The sequence below is a fragment of the Hippocampus guttulatus genome, chromosome 13, assembly GCF_054856545.1.
Source record: "Hippocampus guttulatus isolate MCC_2025c chromosome 13, RoL_Hgut_1.0, whole genome shotgun sequence".
Classification (NCBI taxonomy): domain Eukaryota; kingdom Metazoa; phylum Chordata; class Actinopteri; order Syngnathiformes; family Syngnathidae; genus Hippocampus; species Hippocampus guttulatus.
The window spans coordinates 3,791,616-3,814,865 of record NC_141273.1 but is presented as its reverse complement, the minus strand read 5'-3'; the positions used below and the strand labels follow the sequence as shown (position 1 = coordinate 3,814,865).

The window sequence follows — 23,250 nt, the reverse complement described above, 5'->3', positions numbered from 1 at the left end:
TCTTCATTTAAAAAAAAAAAAAAGAAAAAGAAAAAAAAGGGGAACTAACCAAAGTTACTTTTGGCCAAATCATGTGAAATCAGACTGCTGTTTGTGCATAGCCTATGTATGTATGGATGGATGGATGTATTATATACGGTATGTATGTACTGTACGTATGAATGGATGGATGTATACACTGTGGATGCTCTAAGAAAAATATTTAGCTGTTCATTTGCATTTGTATGCAGGCTAAGTGCTTTAATTTCTATTTAATTTCCAGAGTCGCCACCGCAGCACAAGTGCACCTAGCGCAGGCGCATCTGGCGCATGCCCACACAGCGGCTCAGTGTCGCAAAAATCTTTTTTCTATTGATCCTTCTTCGTTTGTGCTTCTTCTTCACGGCTAACTAGGAATTAAAGTCATGACCTTTTAAAATCAGAACGATTCAGTGTTAAGCGAAATGTTATTCCAGGTTCCACCCGATTCTCGGTCATCGATGCCCAACCCAACTTCATGAATACTTGTCAGCAGAGGTGCTCTGCAATCTCACCTGGAAAATGGCATTCACACACAGGATAGTCCGCAATCTAAAAAATTCCATTACAAGCCATTTTCGCTGTTAATGTCTTATTTTTTATTGTTTTAATTGACTTTATTTCCTGTTCTGTTTGTAGTTATTTCTGTTATGTCTCTTTGTTGTATCATGTTATGCACTTAAATGTAATATAAAATCCTGGTAAGATAAAACATAATAATAATACAAACCATTTATAACATTCTGGATTTACAAAGATGATAAGGCACAGCTTTAATTTATAGGTATAAGCTGTAGTATGTACTCTATATTATTATGATTATAGGTTGCAATGATGCTTGACTGGACCACTTCATACATCTTCGACCCTGATCAAGTGTGGCCAGTTAAATTAGAATATTAATGGAAATAATGATTATATTGTACAAACATATTTAACTGTAATTGTACTCACAGCTTGTGCCGAATCAAGAGCGCCAGCATGTATATGGATAGAACTAAACCCCTGTTCCTGATGTTTGCCTGTTCAAAATGGTGGTATATTTAAAATGGGTGATTCAACTACCTACACCACTAGGGGTCAGACGCACTTGTTTTAATTTCTGGGGCAAGAATATTATGAGTCTGATTTAATGAGTTGAATGTTTTGGGTCCTATTTGGCTGACAAAACATTTTGTGTTAGCTTTGGTTGCCCTGAGTCACAAAGTGCCCCACTGTTGTGTGGTGTTCCACAGGGTTCATTTCCGGGGCTTCGGTTGTTTTCGTTATATCCGAAATATATATATATCTTTGAATTCTATCTTATGAAACAAGTTATTTCTTTCCACTGGTATGTGGATGACTGTCAGATATGTGTACTGCTGAGCAAAAAAGACTTCACGTTCAATAAAATATATGTTGGGACTATATAAAAGTAAATGGAATCAATTTCAATCAAATATTTCAAATAACTCGCTTGGGTTACAACCTACGATTTAATGAGATCAGTAAAATTATATGTTTCACTAAACATTTGATGGAGCAGCTAGTGAATCGTCTCTACATGCAGCCAATTCGGCATGTAGTATCCAATCTGTTGAACAGGCGTGGATGGTCAGAGCAAGAACCAAATCGAAATATGCTAATTTGGGGTGTTTCTTGCATAGCGGTTTGGCAGTCTTGAACACAAGCTGCTGACTTGTTTCATGCACTGGAGGGTCAGCGAGGGAAGTCATACATTCATGTTTGACCTGCTTATCTACTGTGTTGATGTATCAGGAGAATCAGCACTGCAGTTTTTGGTCCTGATTTTATTTTCAGGACGATGTGTGGCATTTATAACTAACTAACTAAATAAATAAAAAATCATTTCACTTCCAATAAAACCTACTTACTGAAATTGTCACTGCTCTTGCCCTTGTCCAGATATAGTGTAGTAACGGGTAGTGAGCAAAGATGTTGTCCTTGCAGTTGGCCATTTCGAGGACAACCGGGAGTGCTTAATATTCGCCGAGTGTCTGCTGTCTCCCCTTGTGGGCCTGACGTTTTGCCATTTGCTGGGCCTGATGGGGATTTTAATTCTGCCAGCCTGTCAATCCAACAATCCTCCTCTCTTCCCTTGACACGCTTCGTGATTAACCCCAACAAAACGCCTCTTGTCAGCTCTCTGCTTCATCTTTCCCTGCCATTGTATCTCAACACTGTCTTTCCCACGGCTAAGAGCCTTTATTTATTGACACTTTGTGAGTTCACGTTAACGGCCTATCACAAAGCGATGTCTTTCTGTCAGCTTCCTCTGATCCCACTCTGCTCTCCTTGTGCTATATTTTATTCACCCTAACTTCACCTGCACACACTTTCCTCTTTGGCTTTTCCTTCTTATCTGCATCCATGCTCCACTATCCTGGCAAAAGACACATTCACTTCTTGGCTTTTGACTGAAAAAGTCATTCGAGATTGTGTTGGTTTACTCCGCAATACAAGAAATGGATCACTAACCTCAATGTGAGCTCTCGTTCCGGATGTGGGTGTGCACGTGGGTGAGCGTGTGATGGAGATAAGCATTTGATACAAAATATCATGTTTCCAAAAGTGATCATCTATAAAAGAGAGGAAGGGTGTACAAGCGTGCTCTTCTTTGAACCGCAGCACATTTTCATATCAAGGTCTTCAAATTCCGCTCACGCAACATCAGCCAACAAATCCAAGCACTGTGGATCAGATGAAAACTGGCTCCAAATCAAGTCGATCAACTTCGCCTTGAAACAGTTCAACTGGCCTTTTCAACTTGCTCTTCAAGCAGATGTTGCTCCCCATCCGCTTCATTCAGAGGCAGGTTTTGCCATTATCTCACTGCTTATTATTTAAGAAACTGAAATGCTTCATTGTGTACATATCTAACAGTTTGCGCGCTGTTGTTGTTGGGGGAACAAAGCCATGTCATGCAACTCCAGCTTTTGCGATTAATTTTAGCCCCGTGCTTGATTTTTATGCAGATCCATTCCGACTTTGCCAACTTTGATCATTCTAGTTTATAATAATATCTCCAATATATGGCAGAGGAGAGCCATCCCTCAGCCTGCACGCCTGTTAGTAATCTATTTAAGGACTCCCATGTTGTCATGTCTCTAAACGATAATTCACTTTGGTCATGACTGTCACCAAGTGTTGAATTTGTCTCGACGTTCCATATTCCTGCTCCTTATTTTTCCTTGTAGTTATAATCACGTTTTTTGTATTATACGTGTTTGGGTTTCTTCTTGTCGATTTATTGGTCAAGCAATTTCCGTTTATGTTTTTATGCTTGCCTTTTTTGAAAATATCTTGGTTGACTCCTTTTCCTGGTGTTGGACCAGCATTCTTTGTTGAACTTATTTGGTCTTGCGACCTATTTTTATTCATAAACCTTCTTTGTTAATTCTTTCCAAGTTCATGTTCCTGGAGTCCAATTCTTTCCAGAAACCTGGCATATGTTTGTTCAGGATGATTGTGTTTCATCATTTCTCCATTTTTATCAGCAGTCTTGAAATGTTATCTTCTTGGGTCTTCGAAATTTTGTCCTCCATTGAAAACATGTGAATGTAAAAATCATACACTAACTGTATGTGTGGATTGACAACATAAAGCTAGCCTGTAAATAGGAGCTTGTAGGGCATTTTTTCTGATGTGGTTATAAGAAAAGACTTTTTCTTATGTGGTTATAAGAAGCATGAATCACTCAAGCTGCTTAGCATACAATCCATTCAGATTCCTGCCATACTGGACTTGCTGCATTTAATTCTATCCATCATCTATGAGCCGAACCGCTTGCCCAAATGAGGGTCTCAGGCATGCTGTTTGTAGAAATATTTTTTAAAGGCTTACTTGTGTTTAACTGAGACAATTATGAACATGTTTTCACCATGTGTTTTTCAACATGCATATTTACTGTACATGATTTCCTCAGACTTAATCAATTGGTCATCCATCAATTTTCTGAACCTCTTTACTCGCCAGTTCGAAAAGAAGAAAAAATCTTGTGGCATTGCAGTATTTAACCCGCAGCATTATGTAACCTGCCACCCAGTCCACATTGTGCTGTACAAAAGTCATTCAAAACATGCATGGCTGTATTGTATTTAATCACAAAGGGGATAGTCCCACTGTGCAACAAGTCAGACATCACCAGGCCCGCTATTGTGAGAAACTGCAGAATCAACTTGGACTTGAAGCTGGTGCTTGTTTGTTTGAGTAAATAGGGCTGTTGCTCTGCACAGCATGAAGGCCAAACGTTCGTTCAACACGACAGCTAATTTCAGTGGGAGTGCTTATTAATAGCGACGTATGGGGCACCTACTCCCATTGTTAATATTGCGTAAGTGGATGCTTACGTTTTGCCCAGAAAAAAATCTGGGGGGCTTAGGTCCGGGCTATGGGGTGCCCACTCAAAATCAGTCTTGAGACTGATCACTCGGCCTCCGAAGTTCTCTTTCAGCCAATCTCGGGACAGGTTTGAGGTGTGAGAACTTGCTCCGTCTTGCTGGAACCAGAACTTGCTCATGAGCGACGGGTAGATGGTCTGGAGCTCATTCAGGAGATGAGAGCCATTACCAATTCAGTCTGTAAGAACGTCATGGACAACTTTGTGCTGCGCCTCAAGAAATGCACGAAGCTAAATGGAGGCCATCTAGAACATATGCTGTAGAATGGAGAAAAAAAGGCCAAAGACCCGAGTGTTTTGATGTGATGTTTTGAATATAATAAACTTGTTATGGCCAAAGTTTCATTTCATTCGGACAAAACACTAAGAAACGGGGCCTAATTAGAGTTGGGGCCCGTTTTTTTTGGGTCACCCTGTATTACCTGATACAATCCACATCTTCACCTTACATTAACACATTTCAACACATGTGTGATTGAACATAGAAAGAAAAATGTGTGAGATACTGCTTACATTTATATTTGTGTCTCTTGGGCTCTATGTCTAGATAAAGCATGTCTGTCTATAGTCCTAATGTTATTTATGTTCTCTCCTTGATGTTCAGCCAAAAAATGGATTTTTAACACCTGTGGTGCTGGTGGCCCAGAAGGTCCAACTCCCTCCCAGTGCTTCAATTCTTATAGGAGCACCAAAATCAATGTGACGGTGGGCACCCGGGGGCCCTTCAAAGGCATTCAGATGTGGCAGGTCCCTGAAACGGGCACATACAGGTAGGAGCCAGTCATTATTTGTTGAAAATGTTTACAAAATACCTGTAATACATTGAACTCATTATTATGATCAAAACTAAAATGTGCGTGTTTATTAGATGGGCTTTGACATGCCATTCATTTTTTTCTAATCATGTCAATTGACAAAATTTTTAAAAATGAACAATTTGGTACATTTTTTAGATCAGAACTGAAATTCTCAAAATCTTCACATCATTGTGTCACTTGTGCACCTCAACAAAAGCTGTTCCTACTTAATTAATTTAGCTTAAAATGACCGGTGCGGTGAATTAAAAGTAACAGACTTAGCATTCCTACACCATGTAAGTTGTATGACCTCAGGTTTTGGCCAGGTGTGATACTGGTTTGTCCACCTTGTGCATGTCAGATGTTGCTCAACGTGGTCCAAAGAACACTCAGGGAGTTTGAGTGAATGCTGGGACACATGGAAATTTCGAGGGAACATGTAAACACTGAGTTTACCCAAAGGAGACTGACACATTTCATTTGTTTTCTTGTTTTTTTCTTCGTGCGATGCAATGCTTTCTTCTCCTTTCTGAATTGCAATGTGTTGATGGTCTTTGAACAAATTGCAGGACAAACAGTCAAAGCGTAAATGCAAACCTTGTCTAATCTCTTGCAACCAATCTTCCACATCCACAAAGGTGTAACTTGCAATTTGGAATAATGGTCACTCAAAACTTTAGCCACATTTTACATCACAAGTATCCCTCCAGAAGACACTGTTACATTGATAACAAGACTAAATAATTTGAATTATCTGGACACAAGGTCATGTCATTCTGATAGCACTTACTTATGTTCAGTGACACTGATATTTACTTTTGAGATACGTAATAAGGATTTGGGGAAAGAGACTGTCAGAGATGTTCGCTCGGACAGTTGAACAGAGGCTCAACGCAGGAACAGATCGACTTTCACTGCCGGCAGGAGGCGCAGTTTTCGATGACGCCACTCTTTGTGCGCTTCTCAACTGACACCCGACCTCTGCAGCCTCTGCCAGCTTTTAATTGATCGTGTATGCAAATTACAAGTACCGGTAATATATCAGAAAAACACTCCCATCTTCATTTACATACCTCGCCCCTGGACGGCCCCAATGGGTCGCCCCCCCAGTGGACCCCTGAAGGCCAAGGCATTCCCCTGGTACCAGCACCCACATCCATAAACCAACAGAAACGTAGACATTTTAATAAGTGGCCTTTCCATGAACTGATACATCTGTAACCTGGCTAGTGACCCTTTCTCATGATGGAGCGGACCGAGTACTCCCTTTCGGCCAAAGTTAAATCTTCCTTTCCAAGTTGTCAGTTAACTGGCGCCTCTGGGTCCTCAAATTGGCCCCTGATTCTCTGTGCTCCATTGTGTGCAAGCTGTATGAACACACGCGTTCAAGGTCAATCAAGCATGTAACAAAAAGGAAACTTTTAAAACATGATCACATTGTGTTTGTCAATTCTCCATCAGAGACTCAATGGGATCAATTGTTTTTTGCTATTTGTATGATTCGTCTTAAGAAATGTACGTACCATTTTGTGAATTTCGAGGACGGTTCGAGAAATGTACCAAAGCGACTAAGCGACTACAGCCATGATGCAAAACATGCATACTTGTACAGCTCACACTAAAAACGTCTTTCGCAAGCACAGCCGGTCTTGAACATCTCATGGCTTTCATAACAATGCGCTCTCCGCCTCCCACCCACTTCTTCCGCTCTTGTGTGCATCAGCAGAGTATCAAGGTTGCTCAAGAGTACAGAGGAGTACAGAAGAGAATTTTCAAAAAGGATTCAAAAATACATCAACAATCAGCCCGAGCCCATTGTCCTCAAACTGTTTTTTTACACTGGAATTCAATATGTAGTATCAATCATTGTAGGCAGGCATCAATATTTATCCCGTGGGCGTTTTATGAAAACATGAAGTATTTATCTTGAACTCGACTTTGGAAAAGTTCTCACCTCACTGCCTACTCAGCCCTGCTGAGTCTTGAGTCTTTAAATACCTTAAAACGGTCATGACACATGTCCCAGAGTTTTGAGAAAAACACCTCCTGCCTCCAAACTTCAAAATTGTGGCTTGAATGCAGCCTGGTTATCTGGCAGAGCCAGTAAATGAAGTTGACAGACGGCCACAGAGATGAATGTGAGCTCTGCATCTCCCAAAAGTCATTAGGCAAACAGCTGAGGTAGCGACCGAGCACCAGGCAGAGTTCTCTCTCCATCGAGCATGACCACCAGGGAAGAGCAATATTGAAGCGCTCCCAAAAACCAATCAATTTGTTTTTGTCTGGCTGGTAAAACTGGGGCAGTTAAAATGGACGTCATGTGCGATGAAAGTCTATGTATTTGCTTTATGTGTGTCCGCATTTAACTGAAAGCATGACGACGGTGTGCGTACGTGCCTTGAAGCTCAATTATTATTTTTAAAGGATGAGAAAAAGTGTAACTTTCCCACTTTCATTTCAATTTATTTGTTGTACATATTGATGGAGCTCTGAGTCATTTCTAGTATACAGTTTATACACAGTTAATGAAATGAATGAAATCTGATTATTTGTGCTTGTTTTTCCTTGTCCTCCTATTTGCTGTGTTGGTAGGATCACAGCCTCTGGTGCAGCAGGCGGCCGAAGCGTTATGGCCGTGAGTAGATCGCATGGCATCTACATCGCTGGGGACTTTCTGCTGAGGAAAGGAGAGCTCCTTTACATCCTGGTTGGTCAAAAAGGAGAGGATGCATGTCCCAATGTAAGTTAAATTCAAATAATTGTGTTTCACAAAATATCTAACTTTATTGCCAGAAATGCTCATAGTGATAGAGACTTACTTTTGTCGGAGGTGGCTGTTATCAGTTATGCACTGCAGCTCTTTGCTGGCAGCCTTGCCGTATGCTTACACAACGCTGCGGTTAAAAAAACCTCCCAACCCCTCTAGTCAAAAATAAAACCATCCATCATTTCCAATGTAAACATTCAGAAATGAAGGCCAGACTCGACAATGAAAATTTCTCATATGAACAAAGTAAGATGGTTTGTGGACATTATTCAGCTTGTGAATTAACTGTATTTGATGTACCGTACCTCATGTCAGATCAAGTCCTTGCTATTGACGCCACACAAATGAGATTTTTACAGTGGCGTTCCGTCAGGGCCAGCAAGGCCTTCTCTGCTGGCCTAAACATTCTCAGAAAAGTAAATTTAATAAATGTACTTTTCTGAAAATAACAAATTTAATTCATGTTATTTTATTTTCATAAATATGTAAACAAAATTATTCTCTGTATTCTTTACGTCATATTATTCCCACTTAGTCGAGTGGCTTTCAATGTTATTTTAAATAACCACTCGATAAATAACATATTTTTTATGGTAGAGTTTTTAACCAATCATATTTCAGCTAGCTTGTGTTGCCAGGTAAATGAAACTTGCTCAGGGCCTTCAGATGAAACAGAGCAGGCCCCTGCACACTGTAAGTGAACGGGCACAGTCAGGTTGCAATAGCCAATCAGATCACGAGTCTGCGTACCAGGGCCAGCTAGGTGATTGGATTAGCGCCTCCTCGAGCTATCAATGCATTTTAACCCAAAATGGCCGAAGGAGAAGACGTTGATCTGGTTGCACAACTACTTTCCACACAATTTTCAAGACGAACCTTCCACGAAAAGCTGGATATTGTGCAAAGAGGTCGCCCAACTCCTGCGCTAGCTAGCCTCTCCCAGCAAGGAAAAGGGTTTGTCCGTCATTTTCAGACGAGCAATTATGAACGGTACCCGTGGCTCACAGCCTCTGAGAAACGCTGCAAATTGTCGTGCTGGGAATGCCTATTGCTTGCAACTGACCAATTTGGTGTTTGGAGCCACACTGGATTGTTTTACCAAGGCAGCAAGGAAACATCAGAGCACGGCTGGGCACTTACAAGCTACGGTGCGTTTAAAAACGTTTGGGGACACTCGCGTAGATCTGCAGCTCAGTGAACAGGCACTACATTGGTGAGTCAATGAATTTTATTTTACATTTCTTCTTGTCATTTTATTTCGTTAGTATTAAATTAATGGTAGCGAAATAAAATGACAAAGATACAAAAATGTATCAAATAAATCTGCTCACCTGCAATTTATAATGGCGCATTGTAGTCACCTTCGTGCATTAAAGTTCATTCAATCTCAGCTGCTCAACATTTTCAATTATTTGCTGTTGTATAGCCTATTCTCAAAATGCAAATGATCTGTTAACTTTATTTTTAAAGAATAGTTTGTTTTGTTATTGTTTGGTTGGTGTCTTGTATGAAACTGCGACGTTGCGCAATTTATTGGACAGACTTTTTTAAGATCACACAGCGTAATTTGGGTGGCATTTTATTTCGTATTTTTAATCACCTTTTTATTCTTGACAATATCTGTAAATCTAGTTTCCTGCTCTTAATTGTGAATGCATACTTGATGGTTTTAAATGCTGCTGAAATTAAGTGCTGCTTGACGAGCCTATATTGTGTTCATGTATGTGACGTCACTGAAGGCCTCAGGTTGAAATGCACGGCCCGCCACTGGATTTTTATTTTTTATTTTTTGGTCAACTCAAGAACAGACCCACAGACAGATGGTGGAAAAGTCACATTATTGGGGATTTTATAGCTCTGTAGTTGGCTAGAAATTCATATTTGACATAAGGCTGTTAAATAAAAATAGACTTACGTTAAACGATTGGCCCACAGTAACTAACCTTGCCATAACACGGCTGTAATGTTGGCTTGTAACGCTATCCGACTGTCTTTTATGCTCATTTTTTTAACCATCAGCATCTCTGAATGTACCACCACATAGTTTTTAGTGAATAAAACACATCACTGTAAGCTTTTGAACAGTGTCAGTCCGATGAGTATGATCCCAAAGCTGTAATTTTATCCGAATATATATGAATAACAGTGAGGGATTTTCAAGCTCTTTTAATGTGTTTGTTTTAACTGAATGTACTATGACTGGTGTTGAGAGGAATAAATCCTCATCCTCCGCACATATTAAGCCAGAAGATCAGCTTCGGAAAATGTTTTTCAATAGCTATATTTTCACCAGCACTACAAATACACTGATATTGGCTTGAGAGTATTGAATGAATATTTTTGCACAAGGAGGCCTGAATAGAACATCCTCCTCCACTCTCAAGACTCTACTTTATGGAGAAACTGTCATCATGTTTATTAAAGCATGCAGATTGTACACAAAAATTCTATAACCCACGATAATAGTGACATGCATCCTCGCTTAATTAGAAAACCAGAAAGAGTGTCTCCAGAAACGAGGCATTGCATTCTTTTGGTATTTGACTTTGCAAACATTGTGCTCGCATTACGCTGCACCAATGGTGTCAAACATACGGCCCGTATGTTTGACACCATTTTCTTGGTCTCATTCACAAAAAAAAAATTGCTTTCGATGAGGGGTTTGCTGACTTGTTATATGCACTTCATTTCATAATTTTGAGGCGTTTTTTATTCCCTGATTAAAAAAATAAATAAATTACGTCAAATGTTTGTATCATCTTACTTGCAGAAAAATCTTCTCGAGGACAAAAAGACAAAATAAATAGTAAAAGAGATGCAGTCATCAGAATTGCGCAAAAATACAAGTGATTTACAGCTACTTGGAAAATGGTTTAAAAAAAATAAATAAATAATAAGCTCTCCCGTTCAGGTCCGCCTCTCAAACATGTCCCCATGCTATGTGTGCACTGTGACATTGTCACTTTTGATTTTAATCAAAAGCTTGTATTATTTGTCAGTGTCATCAAAGTTACCTTGGACACTGTTTGACTTTCACTCATGGAATGTTGACTCCCTCTGTGATCCAGATGCTATGTCACAGAGTTACGATGACTGTAAACAGAGGAACAGGGAAAACGTCTGTTCCACTCAAATTGTCTTTGCTAATCAGTCTTTCCTGACACAACTAACACAGAATGGAAGCATTCCTCTGTAAGCTCTCTCAATGTCTCTTTCCCCACAGTCCAACGCCATGCTGAATAAGATCTGCTTGGAACAGACCGCCCCGTTGCTGAATAAGACTCAAGTGAAGGGTGGAGGAGGAGGAGGCGGTGGGGCTACCTATGTGTTCAAGGTGAGAAGATCACTAAGGAATGATCTCCTCAGGAACTTGAGGGGCACTCGGCAAGAAAACGACACTCTTCAATGAAAGCATACGACACATTTTACACAATATCTTAGAACTAGTTCTACATTTGAGTAGTTCTCATAGTGACACAGATTGAGGAAGGATGTTGACATGGCAACAGCAAGGGACACTACCAGTGGTCACGAAATAATACCTTATGATTACGCAGGTGCGCAGTGGGTTTCACATCCCTCTGATCATCGCTGGTGGGGGAGGGGGCCGAGGCTACAGCAGCCAATCAGAGAGCCAGCTAGAACAGATGGACTATGACCTCAGCCAACCAGGTCGCAACGGGAAGTCAAATGCTGCTGGTATGTTACACCCATCTTTATCTTGTTCCTGTATGGTTGTAATAGCAACCGTCTGTTTGTTGGTACAAAATGCTGCATTTAATAAGAAAATAAAGCTGTGCTTTATGTCAGACAAATATTAACCCTTTCAGGGACAGCGGTTACGACAGGTTCCAGGGTGCATGAAAGGATTCATTGAACAAAATGTGTACCATTGTAGTTATTTGTGTGGGAAATCCAAGTCGAAAAAGTAAAAACCCTGTCACAGTTTGGCTTAAGTCACAGGTGCTTCTGCTCAACTGGCAGGGGTAAACAAGCTCTTGAGTTGAGGCACCTGTGGCCAAAGCCAAACTGTGGCAAGTTTCTTTTTTTTCTTTTTTCCGGGACCTGTATTTGCCACCTCTGGATATAGGCAAGGCAGCGTTATTATTATTATTATTTTTTATAGCACATTTCATGCACAAGGCAACTCCATGAGGTTCACATAATTAAAAAAAAAACATTTGAAGGCATTTACAAACAAAAGACAACAAAAAAAAATTAAAGCATGCCGTCTGCATTGTCTGTGTATGGGATCACATCGTGCGTCCAGTATAACGTTAGGATTGCATGTAATATTTTGGTTTATCCAAATATTGTAAGATATCCTTTATTTGTCCCACACTGGGGAAATTTACAGCCTCCAGCAGCAAGAATGTGGGTAGAAAGAAGAAAGAAGAAAAACAAACAGACACCGTTCAATTAAGTGCAATATAAATACAAAAGGGATAAATCGCAGTGCTATTTACAATTGTTTTTCATATATACTGTATATATATATATATAGATATATATATCGATATATATCTATATATATATCGATATATATACCGTATTGGCCCGAATATAAGACAGCCCTGATTATAAGACGACCCCCTCTTTTTCAAGGCTCAAGTTTGAAAAATTACTTTTTGAACACCAAATTAATTTTTATACAGAAAATAATTACAGTACAACTGAAACAAATGATTATAACAATATATTTGAGCGAAAAAGCATGTTATTTTGCCTCATTCAAGTCTTAATATCGAAAAATTTAAATATGTAAACTAAAGTGCAATACATTCATAACTGAATGGCTTCTGGTTTTTTAAATACAAATTACATCATCACTTCTCCTCAGCTGCCAGTTAACCTGGCCGCTCTTTGACCCACTTTTCTCCAGATTGTCGCTACGTTTCTTCGTTTTCTGTTGTCTCTTCTATTATTTTCTTCTCTTTTCTTTCTTACAACTATTTTTAATTTTTCTTTTATGTGCTACTGCTATTTTTTATTTTTATTCTTCGTGACAGGGGTTCACTTCGGCCTGGGGAGTCAAGTTCACCATTCGCTTCAATGGTATCTAGCGCCATCTAGCGTCGTGAATGGGTATAATGTTTAGACCCCGAATATAAGACGACCCCCACTTTTTCAGTCTTATTTCAATGCAAAAAAACACCGTCTTATATTCGGGCCAATATGGTATATATACTGTATATATACTGTATATATATATACAGTATATATTATTCTATTTAATTTTTCCCCTATGATCCCATTTTGATGAAACACAAAAAAACAGTTACTTAAAAAGGGGGATGTAGCAACTTTTTATATACACTTTTGACATGTTTTGCTTATCAAAATTGTATCTAAAAAATCTTGACGAAACAAGTTTGTTGTGGAAATGGGGCTAAATGCTCTCCCTTTTAGTTGGCAAAGCATAGCAATTGCCATTTAGTCCCGCTGTGACTTCATCCCATCTATGATCATCATTTTGACGTGATAATTTTCCCAGTTATCATCTTTGGGACCGTCTGGCTGCAGTTCGAAATGGAAAGGCTGAACTAATGTCACATCTCACAACACCATTAGTGTCAATATTAGGACAAGCGGGCGGCGCACCTCTTTTATACTGTATCTCTGAAACAAAAAAAAAAGACAGCTGAACTGTATTCATGAGAATAATTAACCTTTTCATGCACCCTGCAACCTGACAACATGATAAGCTGTCCACTGTAGTAACCGCTGTCCCTGAAAGGGTTAAACAACTAAAACCATTAATACTCATCAATCAAATGTCATTCTCTTTGGTCATTACACTCAGTCACAGGCCAAATATGATTTTGATGACTTTATCATATGAGACATAATGTATGTTATATCTGGTGACAGGTGGGGGTGGAGGATGGAATGCCAGTGCTCCTGTCAGTCAGGGCGGCAGACCTCTGCTGTTGGGGGGACAGGGAGGACAGGCCTGTCAAAAGTTCTGGCAGACACGAGGTGGCTTTGGGGGTGGTGGAGGTGGCTGTATTGCCGGAGGTGGTGGTGGAGGCTACAGAGGTCAGTAAAAGAGACTTTTGTCTCTCACTTTTTATGAAGTGTCAAAACGTCCATATTCTTGATGGAAGATTCATTTTGACAGTGTCATTTTTTTTTTTTTTGTATGAATGTTACACCTGGAGCAAAATATTTTTGGAAAAAGTTACATCATAGTTAACACGTGAATATGTTTTCCACCAGAGTGTAAGATGATCTCTACCAAGCATAAAAGCACAATAAAGGTCATTTATTGCTGTCCACAAACAGACACCCAACGCTTTATTCATTTTTCCCACTTTTGGTCACGTGGCAGAGGTCTGCTCTCTATCAAATTCTGTTCTAGTATTATTGAGCTTAATAAGAAGTGATAGATAGTGTAGTGGTTCACATGGATGCTGTCTTGGCAGCTGGTATAGGATCGTTTCAAATTTACTCTTCACAGTTGCCCGACAATTATCCTCAGTCTAACTCCTTTAGGTGCACCTTGGGTCCTCCATCAGCCCTGTGAGGATTGGCACCTTCAGGTTTAGGGTGCTGAGCTCCAACTCGGGGTGGCATGGAGCTTTCGGGTGCCGTAAGCGTCGGCCATGATTGTTTGGCAGGAGTGTCGCCATTTACAATAGACACTAAGTACATATCCTCAACCATCACTTTTAGGCACATTCATACGCAGGGTTTCCATCGGGTTGATGCGAGTTAGAGCACACTTCTCTGCCGCTCCACTACTCTGACCTGCCCCATGAGGATACAAGGCCAGGTAGGCTTGGCTCCGACAGTTTTTAATGCACCCCATTATGTACTTGTACACTTATATGCTTTTGTGGGCGAGTAGTCGTAGCAGGGTGCACTGGTCATAGGGTTGGCGTGATGGTTACCCCATCCCAGTCTCATCTTCTGGGCGGTGATCCGGTGGCAAGGTCCCTGGCAGTGGATTCAGTGCTCTCAAATGGTTTCCCATTGGAGTGGGCGCTTTGTCCCGTCCCTCCCTCTCGGATGGATGAGCCTGAGTTCACCTGTCCTAATTGTGCCTGCGCAGGAACTCCAAACACCAGATGGATAACATGCATGTGTGATGGTGTTCAGTAATGTATCTCTATGGAGACGCCTACCTGGCCCAGTTGCTTGGTGTGGGGCTACTCTCACATCCCTTTTGATTCACTCCTTGGACAGTCCTCTCATTTTCATTCTAAAGACCCGAGAGGTATTTTGGAACTGCCTAACCACTTGCACCACCGGTGTGTAGCACTGCCAGGCTCACTATCCGTGTCCTGTCCTATTTTCTACTCTCTGTGTTCCTTCCATAGGATATTATTAATGAAACCCATCTCCTATGCAACGCTAACGTAGACATGTACTGACATGGTTTGAATCTGCATTGCAAGATCTCTGTGCGGGGTTTTCATCTTATTCCCGTGACAAAACAAATTTTCTCCGCATCCTCATTCCTCCCACATTTAAAAAACAGGCATCCTAGCTTAATTGAATATTGATTGTTTATTTCTGCACTGTAATTGACTGCTGACAAGTCCAGGATTCACACTTCCTCTCTCCAAAAGTCAGATGAGATTATTATCTGGCAACTGTAATGAGAACAAGCAGTCTAGTCGATGGATGGATGGATGTTGATTACAATAGCGAGTTAATCCCTTGTTAATTTTCTTTCCAGGTGGTAACACATCATTAAATGACAATCCTAAACACGATGGTGACGATGGCACATCCCTCTTTGGTCCAACTGGAGATCCCTACCTCTTCCCTCTGAAAGGTGATCTTAAAACATGTTGCTGCCTTCAAAAGTGTGCATGCATATATACAATATATATATATATATATATATATATATTGTATATACACTCAAACTGATAAACATTGTTGTTTTTAGCAAATAATTACGAACTTGAATTTTTATGGCTACAACACATTCCAAAAAAGAGCCTGGCTCGGTCTACCATAGCTCTCTGGAGCTCTCTCCAGACCTGGGATGTGAATTGGACACCAAATTGCACAGAAGGCCATGGATGCGGAACTGACGTTTAATGTGCAGGTGTTTGATTTTGATATTTTCTTATTTTGGCAATAAAGGCAGATAAGAACAGACAAACACCGGTTTCTTATCGCCGTGGTGCATATTGCAGCTTTATCACTGAGCAAAGTCATGGTGAAAGCCACCTTAGTCAAGTCATTGAAAATTTGTTGATCAAAAACTATTGAACACCGGTGTAAAAATTGCCCACAACTACCAAGTTCCATGGAATAACGAGTGGGATCTGGAATGTTGGGTTCTCGAAAACAGAACTGATTAGCACTGGAAGGTACAATAATAGCAGCTGAACTAAGAACCGTGAAATTAGGAATAGAAGCCTGACCCTGAACAAGTTGCACACCCAGAGCCTCAACACGCCTCAAGTCAATGCTGTTATGGCCTCCATAACCTCAATAAAATGGTCCTGCTGACCCACCAGCATTCGCTAGTCAGACAAAACCTGTCCTAATTGCTTTATGTCCGCATGGTTCATTTTGTTCCCAGTATTCTGCAATGATTGGATCAGATATAAAAATTTGAACACAAGTAAGAACAAGACACAACAAATGAAGAGGAAACTCACAACAACAAGGAAAAACAGTAATCGTTAAAAAAACTATATGTGGACACTAAAACCAACAGAAAGGCGATGGACGGAGCCACAGTGGAAGAAGATATAGGGGACACAAACAAAAACCAAATCTATCTACACGGGATAGAAAATGAGAACGCAAAATCACAGAAGTTCTTCAACAGAAACAAACTTACCTGTGAAAACACAGGAAGGAATAACGGAACACAAAAGTCACAGAAGCACATAATAACCAACCTTAAATACTCCTGGAGCTGACAACGAGGCTGAATCCTAAATACCTTCCACTGGAGCCGCATCTAAATAGCCGCCATTGCTTATTGTCGACTGGCGCAGCAGACTGATTGCAGTAAGGTGCTGCTCCGCCCACCAGTTAAACGCAACAACACTGAGGGCATCTCAACTCACGTATTGGATAACATATTATAAAAATGGTCATGTTGTGGCTGGTCGGTTTCTTATCATAATAAAACCATGATAGTAAAATGATTGAGGGCAACATAGTACAGATGAATATGATTGTGATGCCCTCGTAAATATTGCACGCTTTTACAAACAGCCCCTAATGAATCCATATTGGGCCCATTTGTCATGTGCTGTGGCTGACATCCCAAAAAACAGGATAGAGATTGCTCTTTAGCTTCATTTAGCAGTTATATATTGCTCTGCAGGCACAAAATATGTATGGATGTGGTCCCTGCGAAAGGCAGATTACTTCCTTGATAAATCCACTCGCATCATCAGATAGATCAACCAGTGTGCCATGAGAGATCATCAAGGATGCCACAGGAAATTATCCAATTGCACTTTTTGATTACAAGGTATCTTTTTTTCATCTATCAATGCTGGCAGCATAGTTACGGGCAGAAAAATTAAGTTTTCTTCCATTAAATGGCAAAAGCTTGGCTCAATCATGGTTGGGAAACACCGCTCACGTACGATACATGAGGAACAGGTCTCTCATAACAAACATTTCAGTGTCGCTGCTGTTCATGCACAGTAGCAAAGCAGTTAAACATTAGCTCAGAATACATGAGCTATATTGAAGATTGCATGATACATTACCGTATTTTCTGCATTATAAGGCGCTTCAGATTATAAATCGCACCTTCAGTGAATGGCCTATTTTAAAACTGTTGTCATATATAGGGTGCCCCACATGATAAGGCGCATTGAATAGAAGCTACAATAGTGGCTGCGGTAGTGCTATGCATCCACTAGATGGTGCTGTGCTAAAGGGAATACCATACCACTATTTTTATATAGAGCCTTCACAATCGCTGCAGCTGTAACAAAGCCATGAGAACACAAACACGGACATGTAAATACAAATGGCATTACAAAACAAATAAAAGACAAAAGTTCTGAAGACAATTAATTCAACAAAAAGCCACACAACCTCATGGGCTCGCCATCCACAAGGGGCTAACTGTCCTTAGAAGTCTTGCTTATCGCCTTCTTCCTTCATGTAGTCAGTAGTTAACTATGCTTTTGAGATGATCATTGTTTCATAATGGCTGCGCAGAGCTCAGAAAGTTGTTGTCTGTTTGATTGTGCATTGACAAATCCACATGTCAATTAGTGTCAGGCAGAAAAATTTAGGTGACAATTGGTTCCTGCTAATAATCACCACTAGATGGCATCGGAACACTAACAGGGAAACAACTCAATGGGCAATATAAAGAGACTGTTAATGTGATATATGAAGCGCATTGGATTATAGGGCGCAAGAAAATGGAATGTTTTTCGGTGCGCCTTATATTGCAGAAAATACGGTCGTTTTTATTTTTGTCTTTTTTACCTGGCCTATAAAAATGTTAGACATTCACAAAAAATCAAACATTACCCACCAAAATAGTTTGTTTTTTGATACTTTGCAACATGAGAGGTAAATTTAGAAACGCTTTCTCTTTGTGGCCATGCACTTTAACAATTGGCCAGTGAGTGTAGTGGCCAAATACTGTGGACTGTATTCTGGGTTATGACTATACAAAACAATCCTCATGCACATTCCTTCTCTCTGTGTTTCTCAATTAGCAATCGAGAGCGATGGAGAAGTGATCATCAGTCCAGTTTGGAACTGCAGTTATTGCGAGAGCGGCGAATGTCACGAGATAAGCGGCAAAATTGTCTGCTACTGTGACGATGACCTCGTCCTGGCACCCGACGGCACGTCCTGCATCAACTCTACAGGTACGACGCTTGTGTCATCTCACATTTCCCTTCCGGGGTCTCATCGTAATAGATTGAATTGAATCTAAATGTAACTTTAATGAACTGTGACTGTGAATAGAAAATGAATTAATCTGCAAATGTAATTATGTCTTCGAGGCTCAGTAATTTAGTGAATCTTTATCTTGGTAAATGTTATAATGTGTTTTTATGCATTCAAAATTACACATGCGCACTGGGAATAATCACACTGTACCTAATGGTGTTATGAGCAACTGTTGCTCCAGATGTTGAGTGCCTTTCCAAGATTAGTCATTTATCTCTGCTACAGTGTGATGAAACCTCTTATCATGTTCAGGATTTATGATAAAAGAGTCAGTCCCTTGTGAAGTTAAAGCGGATTTGGAATCTTTATTCATGATCCTGCGTTCTTGCAAGTGGCTCTGTCTATTGAAACCGTGTCAACTTTCACTAAAAATGAGTTCTGTCATGGGTTAAGCTTGAACAAAGGGCTACCGGTGACCCTTCGTGAAGCCAATTCAGTTGCAATATTCTTCAATTACAATTGTTTATGTCAGATGAATACACTAATGTTGATCTGAAATAAATGGATATGGGAGATGTCCATATCATTACAATCAATATAATAGCGGTATTCAATACAATATAATATCTTTATGGCCTAGAGTTTCTCCTTGCCCTGATGATTTGCAAATGTATTCTCTGTAAGGACAAGCAGCGCATTAATGGATGTCACTCGGTCAGAAAAGGTCACCGTCACAATATGGTCCCTCTCGGCGGGCACATTTGTTCCTCAGCTTGAACAAGAGCAAAGAGATCTTCCCGTCAAGTCAATGAGGAATTGATGTGCCGCACAGCCCCTCAAGCTTTCTTATGTCATCTCGTCCACATCATTAATTAAGGAGAGGATCAGAAAGGCAAAGGGAATGTTAATGGTTCTCTTGGGAAGGTAACAACTGGAATGCTGTTTTCTTCCCTTGTCATGCAGAGGTGTCCCTGCTGCCTCCCCAGCCATCTCTCTCCCACCTGGCGCTCGGTCTGTCCGTTGGGACTTCGGCCCTCATCGCTGCACTACTGCTGGCCGTGTCTGGCGTCATGATAAGTAAATGTCGCATCGACGGCGAAAAGACACAAAATATTATATATATTTTTTAAACATCACGCTTTAAACGCGCTTCCACACTGCACATTTCCACGGGGTAGGACGCAGAATGGCACAGGGACGACAGCAACACGGCACAAGCGTGTCTATAGTTGACATCTGTTTGCAAAGCTACCAAACAACATAGAGCCTGGTGCCTTTTCCCTCTGGTGGTATGGATGTTACAATTGAAAGCCCTGGCTTTGCTCATAATGAGGTGGAGGAATCATGATACGAGTGACACGTGTGGCAATGCTAGATCGAGGTTAAATGTTAAATATGCTAAATATGCTAAATTCTCATGGATCTACCACTTTCAACCAGATTCGTACATTCAAAGTAACTGCAATCTCCGTGCACTGCAGTGCTTGTCCTTTCTAACATCACAATACAACATTTGTCGTCAATAACTTTTCCCCAAATTTTCCCATGTTTTTTTTTTTCAGTGTTCAACTCTGCCAAAATCGCTTGTTGTCACTCTGAAATATCTCCGCCTCAACCGTTTAACCAAAGAATGGGTTGGTGATGGTGCACTTTATTGTGAAAAGTATTCTGTGTAAAAATAAAAAGGCCATCACTCTATATTTCAATTTGATTTGTTGATACTTGGGAAGTATAGCATGAGAATTATTTACAAATTGGACAATATTTTTCCTGGTCATTTGCGTGATCATGCACAGTGTCATTTACAAAAATATGAATATACCTAAACAAGGGTGCGCATAACAATTTTGGTATTCGTTATGGTTCTCAAATGAACACTAGAGGTGGTTGTTGTTTGGTGCAGTTAGATGTGGTATCCACCAACGAACAGCTGCTTGAAAGTCCAAAGAACGTTTTTTAAAAAAATAATAATTTTAACCCTATAATGCCATTTGTATCATATTTGATACATGCATTTTCATTCTGTAACTCATTCTTTATATTACATTAAATCATCTGCATCAAATTTGATACTGCAGGTTTCATTTTCTCCAAATTATCATTTTCAGATGTAATCTACATAATGCTTAGAAACGTGATACGACAAATATCTAAAACAACATGATATGGCAAAAATATTTTTGTGGGTTTTGCTACAAGGCTTAATGAACATCTCAGTTCCCCAAAATCAGATTTTTCTGGCTATTCCTTGATGGGTCAGGCATTACAGGGTTAAAAGGACTTCTTTTGCCAAGTTCCTGCACTGCATTGTGGACAAAGGTAAAATTCATCTTGGCTATTGCGCCTGTTGGTGTTGTATATCATAAATTGTCGTTGCGGCAGACCAGCTGCATCCCATAGCTAAGCTTGCCAGTGATCTGGGGGAGCCGGTCTCTCCGAGGATGAAGTTGGCTAACGTCCATATACAGACCAAGGCCCTGTCTAATAAAAAAGTGGTGCTTTTTAATCAAGTTTTGTGGCATTCAATAGACAATTATATACACTTTTCAGGAGGTTGTCACTTATTCCTGGATGTTTGCTGTTCGCAGCAGCACATGGTTGGGGGTGAAAACCCATCCAAATGCAGGGATAATATATAAACTCTAAAGAGGAGGGCCTGAGGTAAGATTTGCACCTTGCTGCCCCGTATTCATTGATCATAAATGCCCCAAAATCTGCGAAGTGCAGCACACAAATCTATTGAAGTCTTTTTTTCCACTCACATTTGCCCATTGTAATGTTGTATTTTCTTGTCACTGTGAAGTTAATTCGGACAAAAGTCTTCAGAAGGGAGAGTATAGATCCAATATATTTACAGTCGCAGCAACCGGTGAGCCCCTGACAAAGTGAGCCGACGGGCGGGTATTGGTCAAAGTAGCTCTTTGTGTACGTTTGTGTAGTATTTTCAGTGAGTCCTGCACGTTGGCACTAGCCAGCCTTTGTCTGCAGGTTTTCTGGACGATTGATCATGTCGAATCAGCGAGGGAAATCAATCACTCACTTATTTTGTGGGCAGTTTCGGCAAATAGGTGCACAAGAAGAGAAACTGAAATGAGACAGGCAAGGTTTCACGCAGGGTGGCACTCAATTTCCCGTCACACATATATTTCTGAGCAAGTTGGAATGGAAATGTTTATTTGAAATAGCTCTGTAAAGGCCGTCTTTTGCTGGGTGTGAAAAATGGTCAGACAACACACCTTTGTTTTGGTATGTTTGGTGTATGTGCAGCATTTCTAGGAATTTCAAAGCATGAATACTGCAAGTACCCACATGCATTGCAGTTGCTGGACGTAGCCTTTTTGGTTTGTTCAAATGGATCTTTCCATTTTTGTAAAAATAATGGACGATACAAGGTGACAATTAGCAAAAAAAAAAAAAAACATCAACAAATTTCTGCCTTTACAGATATCACAATGCTTTGTGTTGATTAAGGCCTAAAGTAAAGTATTAATTTGACAGAGGTTTTGTGATTTCCTCCTTGGGTCTGTCTATTGGAATTTATCATAGTTTATCCATGCCCGTAATATTTTGGTTGGTGAGTGTGTGTATGTATATCACATAAAATAAAAAATAAAAAATGTTAAGCCAATACAAGAGACAGGAGAAAAAAAGATAACTTTGAGTTGCAATTTAAGTAAACTTGCATGCAAGGAGACAGGTTAAATTGAACCAGAATTGCTGCCGCGAAGAAGTGTCCAACTATTACCCCTTAAGCAAGGTCATGCTGTGTATCCTCACATGAATATGCAGTTATCGTCTGCCATATGCAACCGGCAACTCCCTCCCCTAACACAGACACACAACATTTGCTCATGGCAAAGCGTGATTCTACAGTATCAGAGAGATAGAAGACAAAAAGAGACAGAACCAAGGGGACTTTATTATCCTCGCACTAAAGGAACAATTATATGAAGTTACACTTAACAGAATTGAATGCGTATAGTTTATGAGTGCTAAGAAAATTTCTTCAAACAGTGCAATATTATGTCCAAGTCATGAAGCTCAGAGTTGTAGTTGACTGCAAGTTTTCGAGTTTCTGCCTCTGAATTTACCGATGACGCCCTTCTCACACCCACGCACACAAATGCAACATTCATCCCTCCCGGTCCCCCTTGGACAGCACTTAATATATTGTTGTCAGAACAAGAAGGCCCTGCTGCCAGTGCACACGTTCAATTGCCCAGCAGCTCTCGGACCATTATTGCCAGACATGCACTCATCAGGCCATCATCTCCTCCACATGCGCACCCACGCGCCCTCTCATAGTTGGAGTGGAGAGCTTACACACACACACGTATTCAGACTCCCACCTCTGCTCACTGGCAAGGCAGGGGGTGAGGACTACCTCTGTGCCCCAATGAAATGTGCTAATGATGGAT

General features: G+C 40.4%; 1 protein-coding gene across 1 annotated transcript in view; it reads left to right on the top strand.

Annotated features, from left to right (window-relative positions):
• The window catches only part of alk (ALK receptor tyrosine kinase), a 172,426-nt gene that overhangs the window by 127,136 nt on the left and 22,040 nt on the right, over positions 1-23,250 (top strand). The window contains exons 14-21 of the mRNA XM_086127789.1: positions 5,022-5,187; positions 7,807-7,954; positions 11,205-11,315; positions 11,539-11,680; positions 13,853-14,020; positions 15,666-15,764; positions 18,652-18,807; positions 19,796-19,909. Of these exons, the coding sequence (XP_085983915.1) occupies positions 5,022-5,187; positions 7,807-7,954; positions 11,205-11,315; positions 11,539-11,680; positions 13,853-14,020; positions 15,666-15,764; positions 18,652-18,807; positions 19,796-19,909 (1,104 nt within the window). The remainder of the gene's footprint in view (positions 1-5,021; positions 5,188-7,806; positions 7,955-11,204; positions 11,316-11,538; positions 11,681-13,852; positions 14,021-15,665; positions 15,765-18,651; positions 18,808-19,795; positions 19,910-23,250) is intronic.